Below are 20440 nucleotides of genomic sequence, written 5' to 3'. Positions count from 1 at the left end.
ATGGTTCAAATTTTAACCAAACTAATTTTGGACAAGTTATTTAAAATTACTGTCATGTCTGAAGTTGTATAAAGTAAAAAAACAGATATATGTTTTAGTTTTAAAGTAATGTGTTAATTTTTAAGGTTTTGTGAGCACATGCTCTGCCCCGCAGTGCATTATGGGTAGGATGATGTAATCTCAGTACGTCACGACAGGACAAATGCATTTCAGACACTCTGTTCAGGCTCCAAGGACAGCAGCATTAAACTCTAGTGCCTAAAACTCTCTTGAATATATTCTCTACGTTTATAGACGTTGATTTTTTTAATTGCGTTTGTTAAATTCCACGCATTTTAAATGTGAACAAACAGGGATTATCTAGAATTTGTTTTGAAAGCCTCCACTGCCATCTAGCATCTACTGGCCAGTAGTGTTCATGGCAGTGTCTGGGGACCAGTAGATGGCAGTGTTCTATTTATTTTGACGGTTATGTCAGATATAAGACTTGTTCTTCTCTCTGCTCCTTTTCATTCTGGTGATTGTGATGCTTTATTTCTGTTTTTTCTGTTTTTTTTCTTTTAAATGAATGAAATAAATATTAAAGAAAGAGAAAGAAAGATGATTGTCAAATCAAATTTTTGCTTTGCAAATGGCTTTTTTTTTACAAATGAAGTTTAAAAACAAAACAACTGCATAATAATAATAATAATAATAACATTATTACAAGACAGCTCTGCAGTGTTTGCACAGGCACAGTGCGAACGGTTGGATGCTGCTTGTAGCTTTCAGCAGCAGGATAACCTCACGACGGCCGACCACAATAATATATCAAACAGGTTTGATTCTCATTCGACTATAGGATCGGCGATCAGGAGGTGGTCGTCAGATGTTGACCGCAGCTTGATACTCCATGAACACTACACGATGCAGGATGCACGATTAACCTGAAACTTGGTCCAAAAAATTCCTGCATGAAAAATCATCTCGCACAGTGTAAAGTATGTTTTACAACATCAAATGAATGTAAAGAGAGAATGCAAAAAAAATAATAAAAAAAAAGAATGCAAAAAAAAAATGCAAAAAAATTTGCGATGACACTTCCAGAGCTCCGTAAAAATGCCTGTTTTTACAAATTAAAAAAAATGGAATATTTTACAAAGGCACATTTAAACACCAACACACAACAGACGTCACATTAACGTGTTGGTTTACATAATGAATGACTGAACCAATCAGTGTTTAGCAGGCACCTTTACCCAGAATCCTTTGCGATCTGTCTCTTTGTTACAAAACCCCAGAATTAGTGCATTATTCAACATTAAAAGATATATGTTATATTTTAACTTTGTACAAATGACAGAATTGACATTAATGGAGTTATTCTATCTGTATTAATGTTATTTATAAATCAAAACCATAAGTCAGCACTGCTTTATTTTTCAAGACCTCCGCATGACCGGACCTTTATAATTGATACAGGGCTGGCTTTACGGCTGCTCTCAGAGTGCCTCTGTGCTGAGAGGGTTGTAATAAACAAGAGCTTCCAGCAGGAGCCGAATGTTGAAAGAAAAAAGTTTGGTCTCATTGTTTGGGTCTCAGGGTGCCTCTGTCTGTGCTCGGAGCGCTGTAGAGCTTCCAGCAGGGGCAGACTGTTGAAAGAAAAAAATATGGTCTTATTGTTTGGGTCTGTTGTTATTTTTAATATTATTAGAAGCTATTAAATTTGTTTTACTAGTAGTTGTAAATGTGCCAGAGATAATATTAGAATTTATCTGTTATCGGTTATCTGTAACTTCCGATAAATTTTTGGGTGGCTTATTGTTTTATCTTTATCGAAGATAACTTTTCAGTTATCTGATTATCTGTTATTGAAGTTAATTTTTTGGTTATCTGTGCCCACCACTGGTTCCACGTCCTGTACGTGTCATGCACATTCAGCCCCAACTCTGTCCACTCTGTAAGTGCAGGAAGTTAAAGCTAAAGAAAACATAAGAACAAACTAAAGCTGTGCCTAGCTTCAGGTGAGGGCGGGTCAGAGGGCGTGCTGTCTTCTTCTTGGCACATTAATTTAATTTGGTGTGAAGGTAATCGCCGGTATGACAGTGCGCCACCACATGGACGCTGCAGTACTGTCAACATCCTGAGAAATCAACAGCCGACTTAAACATACATAAAGAATTTTCTTACTGTTCAGCTTGTGATGGTCAGAGCTTCGTTTTGTTTTCTCGCCTGCTGAGCTCCACACGGGTCCCATCACGTTAAATACAGATGCAGTTGGCCACTAGGTCAAGTTAAAGTCATGGCAGTATTGTAGAACTGTGATTGTGTTGTGTGGGCCAGCGGACGTTTGCGCTGCATACCCGTTTAATCCTTAACGTACCATCTCACTGGGCTGCAGCTGTGGGATTGTAGCTGGAGACATGAATTTGTGACAGAACATACGAATTGGCGATAAATTCTGAGTTGGCCTCTCACTGAATTGGTACCGACAACCAGTGTTGCCACAGTTACTTTGAAAAAGTAATTCAGCTGCTGATTACTCTTTGAAAAAGTAACGTAGTAATTTTTTTAAGTTAGATTACTAGTTACCTGTTAGTTACTTTGAACAGCTGCCGACGACAGCCTCCCTGCCACCTCAACATCAAAATGACAACCCGCTTTGCCAATACTCACTTTATTGAAAGTGGGCTTTTTAACAGTAACATAAACAGTGTGTGTCCTGACATTTTAAGTTGAACTTTTCCTGAAAAAAAAAAAAAGTTTTTCCAAAACATGAAATGAAGTCAGTCTTTCTTGACTTCAGTGAACATATATACGTGTTTTATAAAGAATAAAAAAAGACAGTCTTTCTTGACCTCATATTTAACTGTTGACAGCACTGTAAAACTTACAGCTTCTAACCTACATTGTTTATAAATGTAACTATTAAATTCTTTCTACCCTTTTTACCCGAGGCCATCAAATATGACCTTTGGTTATTACAAAGGCTTCTCATCGGTCTTCTCTGTGCTCAGTATTCCAGTCCTGTTACTGCCACAGTCTTCAAACTGACAGGGAACATTCTTGGGACACAGACCATAGACAAGTTCCAAGGTGGCTAACCTTGACCTATTTTAACAGGTTAAAAGTCACATTCTGAACCTGATTTTATGGTATGATCTTGCGGACGTTAGCATGGTGATGTCATTTCCTGGTGTCGCTAGCTGCTAACTTCACTTTGTTTATGGCTAGAAATCACACCTTTCTCATGTTATGTGAACCTCTGAACTGATTTCCAAGACAATTCACGGACTTTAGCGTACACACTAACTTCTGCAAAATCAGAGCTAACTTTCTATGGAGTTAAATTTGTCTCATTATTACCAGAAAATGCACAGTGCAGCCGGTCTGCTCTGTGTCAGCCTGATCCCGTCAGATCTCAGAAGCTAAGCAGTGCGGCATCTGATTAGTACTTGGAACACCAGCAGCTGTGCGTGTTTCTCCAGGGAACACTGGAGTTGCGTCAGGAAGGGCGTCCGGCGTAAAACTTGTGCCAAGTACCAGTGTGGATCTATCCGCTGTGGTGACCCCAAACAAAACGGGAGCAGCCGAATGGACAACAACGACAGCAATACCAGAAAATGCACAGAGGGCGATCTACAAATATTCATCGATTTGCACAACTTCTGCTCTTGTCAAAAGCTCGTACAACCCCAATTCCAATGAAGTTGGGACGTTGTGTGAAATGTAAATAAAACAGAATATAATGATTTTCAAATCCTCTTCAACCTGTATTCAATTAATTACACCACAAAGACATATATATAATATGTATTTAATGTTCAAACTGATAAACTTTATTGATTTGTGCAAATATTTGCTTGTTTTGAAATGGATGCCAGCAAGACGCCCACGGACATAAGTGGGCGTGAGAGGAGCCGCGCATAAACCTTCCTTCAAATGGATTGTACAACTCCTCCGGTGCCCGACAGGTGTCGTTTGTGTGCACGGCAAGTTAGAGCCAGCGTGGCTGCAGAGCCACATGGCTGGAAGCTGCTGGACTCGCTGGCTGTTCCTCTCCGATCACCTAAAAGGAAAAGTGTGTGCCAACCCCTCACAAAGTTCTTGCATGTTTTGACATTCAGAGGGCTTCTCAGGGATATATTTAATTGTCTAAATTCTCGTGAATTTCCTCGCAAATACTGTTTGCAGGCTGTTGCAGCCCAGTGAGACAGGATCCTTACTGAGCATTAGTTCAGCAGCCACAGATTTTTTTTTTAAATCTAGAGTTTAACTTTGAAGGAGCAGGTTTGAAAGTGACAATGGTCCAGATTATACTTTCTCAAATAACATTGTTATTAGTGCAACACCAGTTGTTATTTTAGTTTGATATTAGGGGTGCAGCTATCGAATAGTTTTGGAATCGATTATTTTATCGATTAATCGAGTAATCGGATAAAAAAAGTACTTTTGTATTTTTAAACAATATCAGTAGTGACAGGGCTCTCCCTAAGCAATGGCACAATGTCACTGTGCCATCATGCAGATTTTTAAGTTTAGGATGTTCCCTCTGTCTCTGTTTTCCCAGGTAATTATTTATTTTTTTCACATTATTAAGAGTTTTGGAGCCTTGCCAAACCATAAGCCCAGGTGCTCTGTGAAATCTTTAGTCTGCGAACAGGACATTGTTTTGTTTTGTTTTGTTTTGTGTTTTTTTTAATGCACATTTCATTTGCACTTTTTATTGCTGTGATTTATTCAGTGTTTAGTGTATATTTCTACATGCCATACAGAGCAGCTCAAACCGAAGTCAAATTCCTTGTTTACTGTGGATATTTGGCAAATAACAAAGCCTTTGAAAAAATGGCTGTGGAGTGCAACATTTCCACAACAGCTGCACTGATGAATTAACTCTACAGCTTGTTGATAAAAACTCTTATCACATCTGAATATAAGCATTTTTTTGAATAGTTAAACATGATTAAAGTGCGCTTCCTTTCGCTTCATCTGCGGAGGTGGAGAGTAACCAGTGGAGCAGACCACGTTTAAAAAATAAAATAAAATATATATATATATATATATATAAACACACTGCTTCACTTTAAATGCATAAGTCCGTTTCCTGACGATCAGCACAGCCCCTTTCTCTTAAAAGGCTTTATTTTACTCAGCATGTGGCTTTGTAAACGTGTAGCATCACCTGCTGCATTGATTAGCGCTTACATTAGTTATGGGCATGCTCTATGGTCTTCTTTTCGTTTTTTTGTGGGAGCGTTACAGTGCCACCTACAGGCCTGGCATATGTAGTACAGCTTTAAACGAAGCTTCGAGGCAAAGAATTTGCCTAGAACATTTTTTGTAATCGAATTATTCAAATTACTCGATTAATCGTGTCAGCCCTATTTGATATTTTCATCTGTTGCTCTGGATGTTTTGAGTACCACATTTAAATGTCACTAGATGTGCTGTACCGCTCACTCTGGGGCCTCAATGATTTCATTTCTGTATTGTTTTTTTTTTCCTGATGCAGCGTTTTGAACTGTTTGACACATTATGAACAAAAGGAAGATCACCACCGTCTTGTTCTTTGTAGGGCTGCAGCTATTGATTATTGCTTATTCTGGTGATTAATCAAGTAATTGGATAAAAAGAGCTTTTGCGTTTTTAAACATCATCATCCAGGGCTCTCTCTAAGCAATGGCACAATGTCGCTGCACCAAAGTCTTGACATTTTGCTGAAATGGCGTAGCTGTTTTTTTGTTTTCCCCAACTTGTAAAATTTAAGCATTTTAAGTTTTTTGTTTGTTTTTTTAAGGTTGGTGGACTGGGTCCCTGTTTGTTTTTTAAATCCCTCTTTTCTGCAATTCAGCAGATGCATTTCAGCTGGATGTTGAACATGCAAGTCTTGCAGGTAGTTTTTTTAATTCTTACATTTAAGTTACAGTGTTTGTGAAGCGTTGTGTGTTGCCCAAAAACACAAAAATTAAAAAGTGAAACACCCAGTGCGAGTCTCAGCAAAAAACACAGAAGAAAGCGTGGCCTTCTTCCAGAGACTGTTTGTCAGTGTGGCCGGGGATGGAGCTGTAACTGTGTGAGTGGCTCCCCTCACAGCGGGCAGAGAGACAGCAGCCAGCCGCCGGGCGAATAGTCACTCCCCCCGTTGAGCGGACCGTGTGTTTTTTAAAAATAGACAAACACACTGCTTCACTTTAAATGCGCAGTCAGTCTATTTCAGATGATCTTCTCTTTCTCTTAAAAGGCTATTTTTTACTCTGTCACGTTGGAAAGTGGTAGCCTTTCACGCTAATCGATTAGCAGTTACACGGTATATGGGCGTGCTCTAGTCTTCTTCTGTTTGATTTTCTGGGGACGTTACAGCGCCACACACACGCCTGGCATATGTACTGCAATGTTAAATGAAGCTTTGGGGCACAGAATTTACCACAAACATTTTTTGTAGTCGAGTTACTCAACTGATCGTTTCAGGCCAAGTTCTTTGTAATTAATGCCGTTTGGCAGATGTGCTTTTTGCTGCCACCGTCAGATGAGATGTGGTATATCGGCAAAGAGGAACACGCAGAAAAGCCAGTCGTGGTTATTTTACGTCTCACACCAGCAGTTGTCGTAGTGACTTCTTATTGAGCCTGATGATGTCATGATGTCATCCTGTCAGGTATGGACACCCAGCTGGTTGTGCGCCCTCTGCTGGACAAGGTGGAGAAGAACACACTTGAATCATCGCTGCGTAAAATCACTTTTCCACATGTGAGTATGAACACACAACACAGATTTACAGCTTCACTATCGACATGCAGCTCCTTTTTTTCTGATCAATGATTTTAATCTCTTAAATATAAAAAAAATGTAATAAATCTACATACCACTGTAAAAAAGTAATTAAACTCAAATCATTATTGTGAAATCTGTTTTTCCGCATGTGGTTCCGTATGCACCGACATGTAGAGTGAGGCAAGTAAGTATTTGATCCACTGTCAATTTTACAGGTTTTTCCACCTACAAAGAATGAATAGGTCAGTGACTGTTATCGTAGGTACACTTCAACTGTGAGATACAAAATCTTAAAATAACAAAACAAAACACATAAATAATTAACTTGCATATTATTGCATGAAATAAGTATTTGACCCCATAGAAAAACAGACCTTAATATTTGGCACAGAAACATTTGTCTGCCATTACAGAGGTCAGACGTTTCCTGTAGTTCTTGACCAAGTTTTCACACACTGCAGCAGTGATTTTGGTCCACTCCTCCATACAGATCTTCTCTAGATCTTTCAGGTTTGGAGTTTCAGCTGCCTCCAAAGATTTTCTATTGAGTTCAGGTCTGGAGACTGGCCAGGCCACTCCAGGACCTTGAAATGCTTCTTACGGAGCCCCTCCTTAGTTGCCCTGGCTGTGTGTTTGGGGTCATTGTCATGTTGGAAGACCCAGCCATGACCCATCTTCAATGCTCTTACTGAGGGAAGGAGGTTGTTTGCCAAAATCTCGCAATACATGACCCCATCCATCCTCCCTTCAGTACGGTGCAGTCGTCCTGTCCCCTTTGCAGAAGAGCACCCCCAGAGTATGATGTTTCCACCCCCATGCTTCACAGTTGGGATGGTTTTCTTGGGATTGGTCTCATCCTCTAAACATGGTAAGTGGAGTTGATTCCAAAAAGCTCTATTCTGGTCTCATCTGACCACATGACCTTCTCCCATGCCTCCTCTGGATCATCCAGATGGTCACTGGTGAACTTCAAACGAGCCTGGACATGTGCTGACTTGAGCAGGGGGACCTTGCTGCCCTGCAGGATTTTAAACCATGACAACATCATGTGTTACTAATGTAATCTTTGTGACTGTGGTCCCAGCTCTCTTCAGGTCATTGACCAGGTCCTCCTGTGTAGTTCTGAGCTTTCTCAGAATCATCCTTACCCCACAAAGTGAGATCTTGCATGGAATCCCAGACCGAGGGAGCTTGACAGTCATGTCAATCTTGTGTTTCTTCCACTTTCTAATAAATAATCATAACAGTTGTTGTCTTCTACCAAGCTGCTTGCCTGTTGTCCTGTAGTCCATCCCAGCCTTGTGCAGGTCTACAGTTTTGTCCCTGGTGTCCTTAGACAGCTCTTTGGTCTTGGCTGTGGTGGACAGGTTGGAGTGTGATTGATTGAGTGTGTGAACAGGTGTCTTTTGTACAGGTAACAAGTTCAAACAGGTGCAATTAATACAGGTAAAGAGTGCAGAATAAGAGGGCTTCTTAAAGAAAAATTAGCAGGTCTGTGTGAGCCAGAATTCTTGCTGGTTGGTCGGTGTTCAAATACTTATTTTGTGCAATAAAATGCAAATTAATTATTTAAAAATCATACAATGTGATTTACAAAAACGTCTTGCACCATTGGTCTACTCCAAACAGGAAGTCGGCGATTTTTAATTTCTGATACTGTTGACCATAAAATTTTATTACAGAGATTAGAGCATGCCATAGGTATTAAAGGCACTGCACTGCAGTGGTTTGAATCATATTTGTCTAATAGATTACAATTTGTTCATGTAAATGGGGAATCTTCTTCACAGACTAAGGTTAATTATGGAGTTCCACAAGGTTCTGTGCTAGGACCAATTTTATTCACTTTATACATGCTTCCCTTAGGCAGTATTATTAGACAGCATTGCTTAAATTTTCATTGTTACGCAGATGAAACTCAGCTTTATCCATCCATGAAGCCAGAGGGGACACACCAATTAGCTAAACTGCAGGATTGTCTTACAGACATAAAGACATGGATGACCTCTAATTTCCTGCTTTTAAACTCAGATAAAACTGAAGTTATTGTACTTGGCCCCACAAATCTTAGAAACATGGTGTCTAACCAGATCCTTACTCTGGATGGCATTACCCTGACCTCTAGTAATACTGTGAGAAATCTTGGAGTCATTTTTGATCAGGATATGTCATTCAATGCCCATATTAAACAAATATGTAGGACTGCTTTTTTGCATTTGCGCAATATCTCTAAAATTAGAAAGGTCTTGTCTCAGAGTGATGCTGAAAAACTAATTCATGCATTTATTTCCTCTAGGCTGGACTATTGTAATTTATTATTATCAGGTTGTCCTAAAAGTTCCCTGAAAAGCCTTCAGTTAATTCAAAATGCTGCAGCTAGAGTGCTGACAGGGACTAGAAGGAGAGAGCATATCTCACCCATATTGGCCTCTCTTCATTGGCTTCCTGTTAATTCTAGAATAGAATTTAAAATTCTTCTTCTTACTTATAAGGTTTTGAATAATCAGGTCCCATCTTATCTTAGGGACCTCATAGTACCATATCACCCCAATAGAGTGCTTCACTCTCAGACTGCAGGCTTACTTGTAGTTCCTAGGGTTTGTAAGAGTAGAATGGGAGGCAGAGCCTTCAGCTTTCAGGCTCCTCTCCTGTGGAACCAGCTCCCAATTCGGATTAGGGAGACAGACACCCTCTCTACTTTTAAGATTAAGCTTAAAACTTTCCTTTTTGAAAAAGCTTATAGTTAGGGCTGGATCGGGTGACCCTGAACCATCCCTTAGTTATACTGCTATAGACTTAGACTGCTGGCGGGTTCCCATGATGCACTGAGTGTTTCTTTTTATTCACCTCTTTTTGCTCTGTATGCACCACTCTGCATTTAATCATTAGTGATTGATCTCTGCTCCCCTCCACAGCATGTATTTTTTCTGGTTCTCTCCCCTCAGCCCCAACCAGTCCCAGCAGAAGACTGCCCCTCCCTGAGCCTGGTTCTGCTGGAGGCTTCTTCCTGTTAAAAGGGAGTTTTTCCTTCCCACTGTCGCCAAGTGCTTGCTCACAGGCGGTCGTTTTGACCGTTGAGGTTTTTCCGTAGTTATTGTATGGCTTTGCCTTACAATATAAAGCGCCTTGGGGCAGCTGTTTGTTGTGATTTGGCGCTATATAAATAAAATTGATTTGATTTGATTCCTCCTGCACCCCGCCCTGACATACCTGGATGTGGGGGAGATGCATTGTAAGGATGCTTTTCTTTGACTTCTCCAGTGCTTTTAATACAATACATCCCAGCCTTCTCCAAGAGAACACTCTCCAAGATCAGGGCAGTCCTGTCCAATCAGAGCCACCCCCTGAACTCTGTGATATCCAAGCAGGGGAGCGCCTTCAGTTCCAGATTCCTCTCCCTCAAATGCTCCACTGACAGACTGAAGAACTCTTTTGTCCCTTGGGCCATCAGGCTGTATAATGTAGCCACATCAGGCAGGGTCAGCAGACGGGAGCTATAAATGCCTAAACATTTTCTGCTTGGGACTCCGACGAGGGCGGTCACATTTCTTCCACTCTCCCTTATCTCTGTTCTCTTCCTTTGACCTTCAAGTCCCTACTTCACCAGACTGTGAATTCCTCAAATTATATTGGATTCTGGATCTATTGGACTACAATTGGATTAACCATGGAACCATATAAATAAAATTGATTTGATTTAATTTCGGTGTAAATTTGGCGTGATTTCCACACATTGTATTTGAACGAGCTCCTCCTAGGGATTTTGTCCAATGCACTTAAAATTTCTTTCAGATCATCCAGAGACTATACTGATCAAAATTTATCAAAAGCTTTTTTTTCTGTGTCAAAGGGTATGGTCGCTATGGTGCCACCATTTTGACCCTTTGCCATGGAACATCAAGTTGTAATAACTCCTTCATGCTTTGTCTGATTGACTTGAAACTTCCCATGTGTGATGACAGTCAGCCCCTGAACAGAAATTGCGCTGGCCCGGGGAAGCGGTGGTGTAGACACTAGAGCCCGTGCTTGACTGCTTGTTATGTATTGTTTTGTTTATTGGTTTTTAAATAAAAAAAAAAAAAATTATCTAAATACATGTACTACTAAAGATAAAATGTGGACAAAATATAAAATGTAAAGTGAGAAATTATGTATGACTGTGGGATAATATTGCACGGGAAATATTGCACATGGTTTACAGATATTGCACAAGAAACTTGAAGGTGCGGATTAGAGTGATTTGTTATTGTTCAGAGCAGTGATCGCTCTGGGGAGAAAGCTGTCCCTGAGTCTGTTTGTCCTAGTTTTGATTGACCTATACTGTCGGCCAGAGGGTAGTAGGTGAAACAGGTGGTTGCTGGGGTGGGATGTGTCTTTGCTGATGCTGGCAGCTCTGCTGAGGTAGCGAGAGCTGGCAATGTCCTCCAGGCTGGGCAGAGAGCAGCCAGTGATCCCCTGGGCCGTTTTGATCACCCTTTGCAGCGCTCTCCTGTCTGCTGCTGAGCACCACCCTTCCACGCTGTGATGCAGTATGTCAGGATGCTCTCGATGGTGGCTCTGTAGAACAACACCAGCAGCTTCTCCTCCAGATTGTTTCTCCTGAGCACCCTCAGCAAGTGGACTCGCTGCTGGGCTTTCTTCACCACCACTGTGGTGTTGGCAGTCCAGGAGAGGCTGTCAGAGAGCTGCACTCCCAGGAACCTGATGGAGCTGACCTTTTCCACACAGTCCCCTTGGATGTAGAGCAGGGCTGGGTCAGCCCTGCCCTTCCTGAAGTCCAGGATTATTTCTTTTGTTTTTGTGGTGTTCAGCGGCAGGTTGTTAGCTAAACACCATGCTGTCAGTTGGTTGACCTCTTCTCTGTAATCAGACTCATCCCCTCCTGAGATGAGCCCAACCATGGTGGTATCATCCACAAACTTTATGATGGTGTTTGAGAGATGGGTCTGAGAGCAGTCGTGAGTGTAAAGGGTGAACAGGAGGGGGCTCAGTACACAGCCTTGAGGGGAACCGGTGCTGAGTGTGATGGTGGAGGAAAGGTGGGGGCAAGTTTCTTGGACTGTGGGCGGTTCATGAGGAAGTCCTTGATCCACTGGCAGATGGGGGTTGAGATGCCCAGATGTGTCAGCTTTTGGACCATGGTCTCCGGGATGATGTGGTTGAAGGCTGAGCTGAAGTCCAGGAAGAGTATTCTCACATAGCTCCCCTGGTGCTCCAGATGGCTCTGCGTGGTGTGGAGAGCTGTGGTGATAGCATTACAACCATAAAATTGCCTCAAGGTGCTTCACATAAGTAAGGTCTAACCTTACAACCCCCAGAGCAAGAACACAGGCAACAGTGGTAAGAAAAAAACTCCCTTTGATGATTTGAGGAAGAAACCTCAAGCACATCAGACTCAAAGGGGCGACCCTCTGCTTGGGCCATGCTACCAACATAATTGACAAACCAATATACAGGAAATTTTGCCAGTGCACAGGACAGGATGGTTGCAGAAACTGACACCACACCCATCTCTGGATGGAGCTGCACCTTAAACAGAGAGGAAAAAAAACTGAATCAGGCATCAGAAAGACAACAAATAAGGTATTATTTGTCAGCATTAAGGAACAAGAAAACTAGATGATCGAATAGGTGATCACCGGCCACTAGCCTTAAGCTTCGCTGAAAGACCCAGACTTTAGATAAAGTTGAGGCCACGGCCTGCTACGTTTACTAATAAAATGATTTAAAAGAGTAAAAAGTATAGTAACATACTATACCAGTATGTCAGCCATACAAAAGGGAAAATAAGTACGTCTTTAGTCTGGACTTGAAAGTCTCAACATAATCTGACTGTTTTATTGATGCAGGGAGATCATACGCCACATGGATTTTACCCTGCGGTACCACACTGTTTGTTTTTCTTAATGACTGGTGGAGATGAAGTACAAGAAAATGTTCATGTATCTGTAGCAGTGAAAGTCCTGTTCAGTTAGTATTACAGTGTCCAGGTTTTATTGCTACCATGGGCGCAATTTGGTGGGGGATAGGGGGGACATGTCCCCCCCCCCACACCTTTTCAACCAGGGGGAGCAGAATATGGTATGCCCTCCCCCACCTTCTGACATATATGTGTGTACTTGAAACATGCTATGTGGAAAACCATGTCAGAATAGTATCTTTGTTTCTGCAAGTTTGTATTTTTAGCAGCATTGACTTGTTTACACCTGTTTCTTGTTTGTCACATTCAGAATTTTCTGGGACTGCATTTGCCCAGATATGAAACCAAAAATAGTTGCCTCTAGGGACTAGTGTCTACACATAAGTATCAATGGACCATATGCTAATTTACTAAATTCTGAAAGTTAGAAAAGGAAATCAGAAAAGCTATCTGGGACCTCAGAAAGCCCATCTGCAATTATTGCTTGATCTCCAAAATCAGTCTATGCAAGCGAAATTATGTTCAGTATGAGTGTTGTCATTAGTGCCACTTCGAAAATTAAATTCATGATAAGTAATTTATCGTAAACATATGATCTGTTGTTTTTTCAAACTTATGCAAAAACAACTCTTGCGAAAAAAAATACAGTATGCGATAGTTAATAATTATTAAGAGCCTGTTCTTTCATATTTATAAATACATTTTACCACATTGCAGTTGTTTTTTTTAATGAAAACTCAACCTATCATTCTTTTTGAGTTCTACACATGTGGTGATAACCTTATTTACACCAGGATGTTAATAAAATCAATGCTGGCTATTCTCAGAATAAAGTACTTATATCCACAGTTTCAAATTGCATAAGTCAAATGGTGACCACTTTATGGTCTTCTCAAAACATTAAAATTACTGTTCTGGATGCTCAGAATGCATCTGAGCTTATCTAGAAACCATTGGCTTCTGGGGGCCTAAAGCGGCCCCCAGACCCCCGGCCTATGGGCTTCGGCCCTGCGGGCCTCACACTTTATCCCCCCTAATTTCTAGTTCTAAATTGCACCCTTGATTGCTACAATAAGACACTCAGTGGAATTGATGAGGCATATAAAAAATAAATCAGTAAATTCTTTTTAATAATCCCGGATAAGCATTTGAAGATGGATGCAAAACGTCAGGAGCAGCGCGAAGGTTGTTTGTATTGATTTTTAACTGGCATGTTGCCCGTGGGGATCCACGGGCTCTAGATTGGGTAGTGTTTTTTTTCCAAGGGTGGTAATAAACTGTTCAAAGTTTCTATAATGATTTGGAATGGCGTTTGAGTCTAGAATGTTTTTTGAACCTTAAACCTCAACAGTTTTTAGAAAAGGAACTCAACCTTTTTATTTCCTGTTAATTATGTAATTTTTAATGTTAATTTACTATCTTAATGTATTTATAAATTGTTTCAGTTCTTGTTATCATGTACACACTATTATTATTATTATTATTTTATTTCTACTTCTGTTTTGTCATTTGATTTTTAAATGGATCACAATGGAAATAAGTGTTTTCACTTTCTTATGTCATCCATGTATTTTTAATGTATTTACAATTATTTTATGTACTTACATTGAACTTACAATCGCTCACTACACTCACACTTTTAATATAAAGATGACTCTAACATTTATTTAACCAGGTTAGCCCCATTGAGATCGAGACATATTTTGTAAGGGAGACCTGGACACTTTAAAGTTTCCAGTCCATCTAACCTGCATGTCTTTAAATGTGGGAGGAAGCTGGAGCACCCGGAGGAAACCCACACAAACATGGGGAGAACATGCAAACTCCACACAGAAAGGCCACAGGTGGGAATTGATCCCATTACCTTCTTGCTGTGAGGTAACAGTGCGAACCACTAAGGCACTGTGCTGCCCAAATGGAATGGTGTGTGAGTCCAGAAAGTAGTTAGCATCATCCATTGTTCTGTTTTTGCAGCATTCATCCTTGATTCAAACATAAGCATACCAAGTGGCAAATGTCAGCTGTCCACAATTTCTCTGTGATTGAATTTGCACGCACGCACAGCAGCTGTACACAAAACTCTTTAATCCCAAAAGGGTTCATGTGATATTAAGTGTGTTTGTGTACAGAGGTGATTTTAATTTGACAAACAAAGGCAGTGGCAGAAGAGTTTAAAAACACTTCACATTTCACTCATGTATCAACATGAAACCTAAGTCACTCATGGTAAGAGCAGCATGAGACTTAACTGACTAAATCAGTTGAGCTACAAAAACACAATAAATCAATAACTCTAACAACACTGTTAAACTAACATAAGCCACAATAGCAACATTTAAAATCTCAAAACCCCAAACTCCCATGGTGCATTGCAGCACAATGTCCATTGTTTAATGGTTAGCTAAAATAGCTCATTTCTCCAAAAATATTCACAGCGTTCATCCTTCACCCAAAATACATAACCATGCCAAACAGCAAATGTCAGCGCTCCCCGTTTTTTGTGTGATTGAAGCCACGCACACAGAGGCCACGTGGCTAATATAATATAGATAAATACACGACAGAGCTGTTAAAGCGTATAAACTGGTTTGACTTTAATGTGCTCTGTGGAAGTGTCACATCCGATCGGAGTATCAGATCAGGACGCTGTTTCAGCAGGTGCTCGGGGACCTGATCGGGTCCTGATCTAGTGCACGCTGATAAACTGGGAAATGTCTTTAATTAGCGGCTGGAGCTTTTTTCCTGTTTCCTTAAATTAGGGTTTTTCGGGTGTATAACTTTTTTCATCCTGTAGAACTGCTTTCTTTTCTCTTTGTCGATGTTGTGAAGCTTGTTGTTGTCACGGCGTGATGCACAGCGTCAGTGTCAGCAGGTCCATTTGTAATTGCTGACTGTATAGAGTGAGATTAATTATTGTTTTTATTCATGTGTAGATTTAATTTTTTTGGCCTAAGCACAGCCTGTGACGCACCACTGTTTGGTTTGTGGCTGCAGAGGAGGCTGGTGTCCTGTGCCAAGAGAGCGGGGATGTTGCTCTTTCAGTTCCCTGATCATCTGGAGCTGTGGCGACTGGGTGAGAGCGACGGACACGGTGAGGACATCAGCTGATGTGTCAGTGGAACCGGGATCGCTCGTTTCCATAACGTTTGGTGGTCGATGGAGTCTGCAGTCCCCAGTACTGCTCAGGTTTCTGTGTTAAATCACCTACCTCAGTGGTGTCCAAAGTGTTCCAGAAAGGGCCAAGAGGGGGCAGGTTTTCTCTGCAGCCACTGACTCCAGCAGGTGATGAACTCATCCCATCTGTTCAAAGTGATGTTCATCACCTGCACCCTCTTGGCCCTTTCTGGAATACTTTGGACACCACTGACCTACCTATAGCCCCCCCCCCCCCCCCCCCCCCCCCCAGACTAGACCAACTAGACCAGCTGCAGAAGCCTTGGTGCCCACCAGGGCTAGGTTTTGGAAATGCCCCCTGGGCATTTCCTACAAATGGTGTGCGCACACACACACACGTTGACAGAGAGGAGGAGGAGGAAGCGTCCTTTCTGCAGGCTGTACGACTGTGTGGGGGAAACTCCGACTGCGTTTCTTTACTTGTAGAACACGACCACACAAACACACGACTTAATGGTTTAGTTTTTGTTTTGTTTACTTGTACTATTTATGAATGTCTGTGGGTGTCCACTGCTGACGCGCATCACCACTTCCACTGTGCACTGGGTCCTGGATGGCAGCCACCCAGGGAGAAGACTGGTCCATCCCCACCTCTCCCAAAGAAACCATCGACCCACCACAGCCAGGGGAGATGTGTCTCAGTGCTGAGGACTTTAACAGCTGAACAGGGCCAAGGACGTGTCCATGTTAGATGCTGCTTTTAAGACATGGGGATGGACCATTTTTCTGCTTGGGTGTTTGCCATCCAGGACCCCAAGGCAGGCCTGGATGTGTGTGGATGTGGTCCCTGACCTTACTGTTAGTACATTTCTATGCAGAAACAGTCTGTCTGTCTCACTCACTGACAACCACACCTGCTCCTAATCCAGTACCACTAACCAGCCAGCAGGTGGCAGACAGGTGGATGCCATGTTATATAAGGATAATAAAACTGTATGGATGAAGTTGATCAAATTTTAGTCATCTTATTGTCTTTATTCTGTGTGTGTTTCCTCTGTCTGGACACTCTGGTTCCAGTTTAATGTGGAGATGATGGCGTGTGCTCAGATTGATCTGATTGGTCTCGGTGGTAAATTGTGAGTTCTCTGTCTTGCTTTCATTCCCAGGGAAGCCTGGTGAGTGCCTCCACGTGAAGAGGAAGCCAGAGAAGGTGATGGAGCTGAAGAGGAAGGTGTGTGTGCTGCACTTGTTCCATTTGTAGTTTTGTTCTGAAGAACAAAGGGATTTTTATTCTCCTCAGGCTGTACGTCTCATCACCATGGTTACAGATGCCCAGGGTTCTCTCGGGTTCAAAAACTGTTAGCCGCTGTGGCTAATTGGTGGAAATGTTAGCAAGTTGATTAGCCACACACTGAAATGCAAAAAAAAAAAATAAATAACCTGCAAATATGCATGAGGGCAACAAATTAAAACTTGTTTAAAAACCTCAGCAGCACTACAGCTTAGACACGTCTGTTCTGGTTTCAGTTCACTGCTGCTCTGTAGTCCGCCGGCTCCTCAGTGCCTCTCTCAGACTCTGAAGACAGTCTGTGTGATAGTATTTTATTATTTTGTGTTATATTGTGTGTTATCCAAAACCTCATATTGCAAATTCCGCAAATACAATTAACCAAAAAAAAAAAAAAAAAAACACCTGAAATGTGAAGCAGAATAATTGAGGCTGTTTGCTGGGAGGGCTCAATGAACAGGAAGTCTTATGGAAGATGGCAATGAATGAATGAAATGAACAGATAAATCAAATTCAGCCAGTGTTGTGACTGAAATAAATACCTGGATAGTTGTGTGTAATGTGTGGACTGAAGTGGTGTTCCTGTTGTTATCTGTGACACCCTGTGCAGCTTCACACAGTAATGCGCCAATATTTGTACCAGTATGAGCTTAATTTAAATCTCCAGTTTGCAGAACAAAGGTCTTCATTTTCCACCATTGATTTGATCACAATGTCCAGCTATCCGTTGTTATCGCTGCTCCTTCATTGTGTTATGAAACATCCCACAAATAGCGATCGACTTGTGTAGAACATCTCTGTCTTTGCAAAAGCCAAAGTGTTTCCACGTGCAGAGCTGTTGTGGTAGCGTGATAGTTTCTCGCTCGCCGGCTTCTCCTCTGCAGCTGCCATTCTGTGTTTTGTTGTGTGCTGGCATGTGGTGATGACATCAGACAGGCAGACTGAATCAAATAACATTTAACATTTAAAAAAAATCCACATCTATGTAAAATCTGCTGTGCTTAAATCCAATGAGTTATTTCCTTGTATTGATACAATGGATTGATTAGCTTTTGAAACCATATTAGATCAATATAAGTCGTCCGGAAGGCCAATGTGCTGAACACAGATCGATGTAGTTGGATCATAGGAATTTAAATCAAAACATCGATCTAGTAGATGAATCATTGCACTCCTAATAAAAACAATAAAATCAAATAAATGAATGAAGTCAATGTCTTAGTAGGTGCCAATGGTCAAGGAGAAGAGATGGGTTTTCAAAAGAGATTTAAAAGCAGACAGAGATGAGGCCTGTCTGATCTGCTGAGGCAGGACGTTCCATCATTTTGGAGCCTTAACAGTGAATGTTCAGTCCTCTCTGAGCTACTGATTAGTTTTCGGCTCAGGAGCAGCTGATCAGCTGACCTGAGAAAGTGGGAGGGTTTATAAGGGTGCAGGAGCTCAGAGAGGGAGGGTGGGGCAAGAGCATTCAGGAATTTAAAAACAAATCAAAGAATTTTGAATTGAATCATAAAACATTTGGGCAGCCAGTGGAGTGAGGCTGATACTGGGGAAATGTGCTCGTGTTTACAAATGAATCACTTCCAGCTTCCAGCATTCTGGGACTCTGGATGCTGCACGATGTGAAGCTGAATGCTGACTGGTGTTTTCTGTCTGCAGGGAAAGGATCATATCTGCTGCAGCGCTCTGTCTCCGTGTGGAGGCTGGCTGGCGTATTCCACCGTCTCCAGCGTTCGTCTTTACAGGTTACAGTTCAACAACAACGACATCAGCATCACCAGGGTGAGTCCCAGCAACACCCTCCAGTCCAGAGCAGAGCCGTTTATTAACACACAATACAGTTTGAACGGATTCACACACAAGGCAAAGTTAACTGAAAAACACAGCTCGGAAATTGTCTTCAAAGCTTACATGACTTGACTCACACCTTAAAAGTTACTTGAAGGTGGAGAAAAAACAAATTAATGCTGCCTTCAAAATTAGGTTAATCAAAGAGGCACGGCTAAGGGCCCCTTCACACATAACACAAAAGACGCAGAAACCAGAAGGAAATCCATGAACCAAACACAAGATGGGGAACCACGAAACATTTCACCTGCACAGTGGCGTGTGTGGAACCACATCGCGCCGCTGCTGTGGAGAAACAAAAAAGAAAAAATACAACCTGCAGTTTACAAAAACTCTGATTAACAGACGGAAACTTTACCACTGCACTACCATCGCTGTCCTATAACAGGAGTGTAAAATTCCTAAAATCAACAAGGAGATAAACTTTTTTTTTTTAAAAGAGAGAAATTAGATGATGTAGACGAAAATGAAGTCTTTAATTATGGCGAGAAAACCACCGTAATAACTGACAAAATACGGCGGCGTCCTGTGGGGTGATTTCCTGCATGGCATGATATTCACCAGCGCTGCAGTGCGCTGGTGCAGCAGTCAGCTGGAGCAATATGTGTTTTAATTTATTTCCATGTGAGGACAGCATGCTGACGTCCACGCTTCACGCTGTAGTTATGCGACTTAATATCCTACAAGCCAGTACAGGTGTTCCCGAGCTGTGACTTGCGAGCAGAGATATCTGACCAGCTGCACACTGCAGGGGGACACGCCCACCTCTGTCAGCAGACCTCGGCAGGTCACACAAAATAAAGGCTCACTCTCTGTTGCTTTGTTCTGTGATTTTAATTGAATGTATGTATTATTATGTGTTGGTCCTGCATCTGTCTGATGTCTGTTTTTAATTTGACACCTTGCGTGCACGGTCACGTGCACTGCTGACAGGCGTTGTGTCCACAGCAAAGCCTATGAGCAAAGTGACTGGACTCCGGGACCTTCAGCCACAGCTCACAATGTTGGATTCATGGTATGCGTTTGGGGATGGGGGGGTGGCAACACACTCCTCACGCCATTTGTGTGGGTGGGTGGGGGGGTCGGCACAGTTGCACCCATGTATGTTGCTTGGTGACACCACACTCGCGTTGCACCTCGACACTTTTCACAGACAGGTCGAATGTGATCATCTGCTCTCTGTTATCATACCAGGAGTGTGAACAGCCCCGTCTTTTCTAAGTGTGCAGCGAGCACACTTGGTTGACACTTGCCGAGAGGGGGATTGAATGAGCACGTGCAGGGCATTCGCAGTCTTTCGACCGCTTGTGTGCGCCAATGGTTGTAGCGACAGCTGTACAAGGCATTTGAGGCGGCTCAGATTTTTCATGAATGCCATGCTATTCCTCCTTTATGTGCTTGTCGGCTTCAGTCGTGTAATGTGTGAAGGGGCCCATACAGAAAAACACGGGAATCAAACAAAGAAAATTATGGAGCAAAAGTCACGAGGAGGAGAAGCTAAACTAAGTGGTTAAAATATG

The 20440-nt window shown here is 41.9% G+C and overlaps 1 protein-coding gene across 1 annotated transcript in view; it reads left to right on the top strand.

The window, feature by feature from the left end:
* Positions 1 to 20440, top strand: part of utp4 (UTP4 small subunit processome component) — a 58268-nt gene that overhangs the window by 21006 nt on the left and 16822 nt on the right. The window contains exons 7-10 of the mRNA XM_034175699.1: positions 6635 to 6726; positions 15665 to 15761; positions 16951 to 17015; positions 18732 to 18854. Coding sequence (XP_034031590.1) covers positions 6635 to 6726; positions 15665 to 15761; positions 16951 to 17015; positions 18732 to 18854 — 377 coding nt within the window. The remainder of the gene's footprint in view (positions 1 to 6634; positions 6727 to 15664; positions 15762 to 16950; positions 17016 to 18731; positions 18855 to 20440) is intronic.

The sequence above is a fragment of the Thalassophryne amazonica genome, chromosome 8, assembly GCF_902500255.1.
Source record: "Thalassophryne amazonica chromosome 8, fThaAma1.1, whole genome shotgun sequence".
Lineage (NCBI taxonomy): Eukaryota > Metazoa > Chordata > Actinopteri > Batrachoidiformes > Batrachoididae > Thalassophryne > Thalassophryne amazonica.
This window is presented reverse-complemented; position numbering and strand designations above follow the sequence as displayed.